At 39.4% G+C, this 2500-nt stretch overlaps 1 protein-coding gene across 1 annotated transcript in view; it reads left to right on the forward strand.

Moving 5' to 3' along the window:
- Positions 1 to 2500, forward strand: part of LOC143017815 (small G protein signaling modulator 1-like) — a 542861-nt gene that overhangs the window by 413247 nt on the left and 127114 nt on the right. The window contains exons 7-8 of the mRNA XM_076172716.1: positions 554 to 708; positions 1736 to 1759. Of these exons, the coding sequence (XP_076028831.1) occupies positions 554 to 708; positions 1736 to 1759 (179 nt within the window). The remainder of the gene's footprint in view (positions 1 to 553; positions 709 to 1735; positions 1760 to 2500) is intronic.

A 2500-nucleotide genomic window follows, 5' to 3' on the forward strand; every position in this document is an offset into this window, starting at 1 on the left:
CTGAATGACGAGGTTGTAAACTTATACGAATGTTAGAAATAGTGTCGAAATGTTCTTAGAGAAGCTTAGATTGTAAGCCAAGTCATATCCTAGTTATTCGAGTAGAGGTTGAAGGTAGGATGTGGGAGTATAAAAGCTCAGTGTGATAATCCTTTATAGATCTGGGTTAGGATAAATGATGCGAGTTTCACCGTCATAATTGTCACCATCACTATCTCCACCTGACACCAGAACTAGCGCCATCAGAAGCACCAACACCAACAGCAAGAACAAAGCTGCCACCACAAACACCACCTCCGACACTACTACCACCAATACCACTACAACCACCAACACCACTGCTACCACAACAACGTCTACAACAACAACAACAACATTACTACCGCTACCATCACCACCACCACAACCACAACCACAACCACAACCACTACCACCACCACAAATACCTCAGCTATCACTACCATTATCACCTCCACCACCGCAATCACAACCATCACTACCCACCACCATCACCACTCCTGTTTATAAATCCCGTTTTCTTTCTCTCTTGTAGTTGGTCCGTGCACACTGGACTACAGCAAGATGAAGACAATGGACCACTTCTGGACCGATCCGCCAGCGGACGAACTGGTCCAAAGACACCGGATCTCCTCCGGACACTTCACCGGACCAGTTACGCCCCCTTCCGCCCGGAGACCCGGACTTCATGTAAGTATCCGGGGTGGTGGTGGGACGGGATATGGTGATTTACCCCGTCTGGTGTTCACTAGACCTAAGATACTGAGTAGTGAACTTATGACCTACAAATCTTGTTCAAGATTTGTTGATGCTATGGAGTGTGGATTACCAGCGCTGTTATCATTGTGGTTTTGGTGTTGAAATGATAAAAAAGTATGATAATATAGTTTTGTAATCTTTATTCTTGAAAATGAAAGCAAGCCAATTCTGCACACTGTTGACCTTTAGCTGATAAAGGGTCTGATTAAGAGTACTAAGGTAGAAATGGCTTCATCAAGGCAAGTCAAGAATTCTCCTCAAATGAACGAAATCCTCTGTCATTAACTTAGAAATAATATCTAAAGATTAACGCGGGCGCAAAAAAGGTTAACCAAGTTGGTTTAACAGACTAATCAACTGAAATTATTCATTTAAACCCCTTTGGTATAAACCTTTTATTTTATTTCATAGACTTTTAAGCGGGCCCTACATGACCAATAATATTGCGCAATATTTCGTATTTTACAATATTATTGATGGTGTAGGGATGGTATTCTTCAATATCATCCTTACACCGTCAATAACATTGTACAATACGGAATATTGCGCAATATTATTGATCGTTTAAGGTCCACTTAAAGGAGTGTGTGTATTCAATGTTTATTTTTGCTAAAATCGACGATTTAATCGTTGATAATTAATCTCTCTATTGGATTTTTGTTTATTTTGGAAACTTTTAAGTATGCAGAACAAAAATGAAGAAATTGAAAACTCTAAAATTCGAAAAGAGAAAAAAAAATAATAAAAAAAGCTGACGATTTTGGATATCAAAATCACATTCCAATATTCTTTTCAAAAAGCGTTTTCGTTGTTCTGAGCAATGAAGGTTTCCATTTTCTAAACACTTTCTTTAAGAAAAAAGTACATAAAGATTAATTTCCTAAAACAGAAATGATATAAGTCTCGTTCTGATATTGATTACAAAAAATAAAAGAAAATTATTATATTTCTTTCCAAGGACCGAACTCTTGGAGCGACGGCCGTAAGTAGTGAGATTTAAAAAAAAAAAAAAAAAAAAAAAAATACTATAGCCACGACTTGAAACACATATCTAATATAGATGTACACACGTATTCGAATACACTTTCATTTGTGTTTAGACTATAGTCACAGAATCGAACACATTCTTGCCGTAGTTTGATGTCTTTGGTGTTAGAACACATCCGAACACATCTTTAATTCGTCTATTCACTCCTCTTCAAAAGTGTATGGAAACAAATAGAATTGCATAGCGGTAGCATGAACAATAGGACTGTTTTATCCACTTTAAAGGCGGGTCTTATGCTGAAAGGATTCATGTCGATCGAAAACCCATCAGTCCTCAATGTCAAGTCACAATGAAACTTAAAAAAAAAAAAAAAAAAAAAAAAAAATCCCACTTCCACACATTGGGAAGTGAGAAACATCTGGTAGGGCAAAGCCCTGTCAATTGCGGCAAGCCGCTGTGTTTTTCTAGGCCGATGTTTGGGTCGCCTCCTCGCCTGGCCAGGGATGCCAGGACCTAAAGCAGGAAGCCTGCAGTGGGTCCCGACCACTTTCTTGTGAGGCCGATACAGTACCCACTGTGCTACCTCCACATAGGAGCTCTACAGCATCTAGGAGGCCGAACCCGTTATAGTATATTGACTAAAATCGTTATAGAGTCAGTACCATAGGGAAGGGGTGGGGAACCGTTGGCACGCGAGAACATTTTGTATCAAAGATATGGCTGATTTTGGCACCC

This window comes from Oratosquilla oratoria, chromosome 33 (genome assembly GCF_046742065.1).
Source record: "Oratosquilla oratoria isolate Oo_2021 chromosome 33, ASM4674206v1, whole genome shotgun sequence".
Classification (NCBI taxonomy): domain Eukaryota; kingdom Metazoa; phylum Arthropoda; class Malacostraca; order Stomatopoda; family Squillidae; genus Oratosquilla; species Oratosquilla oratoria.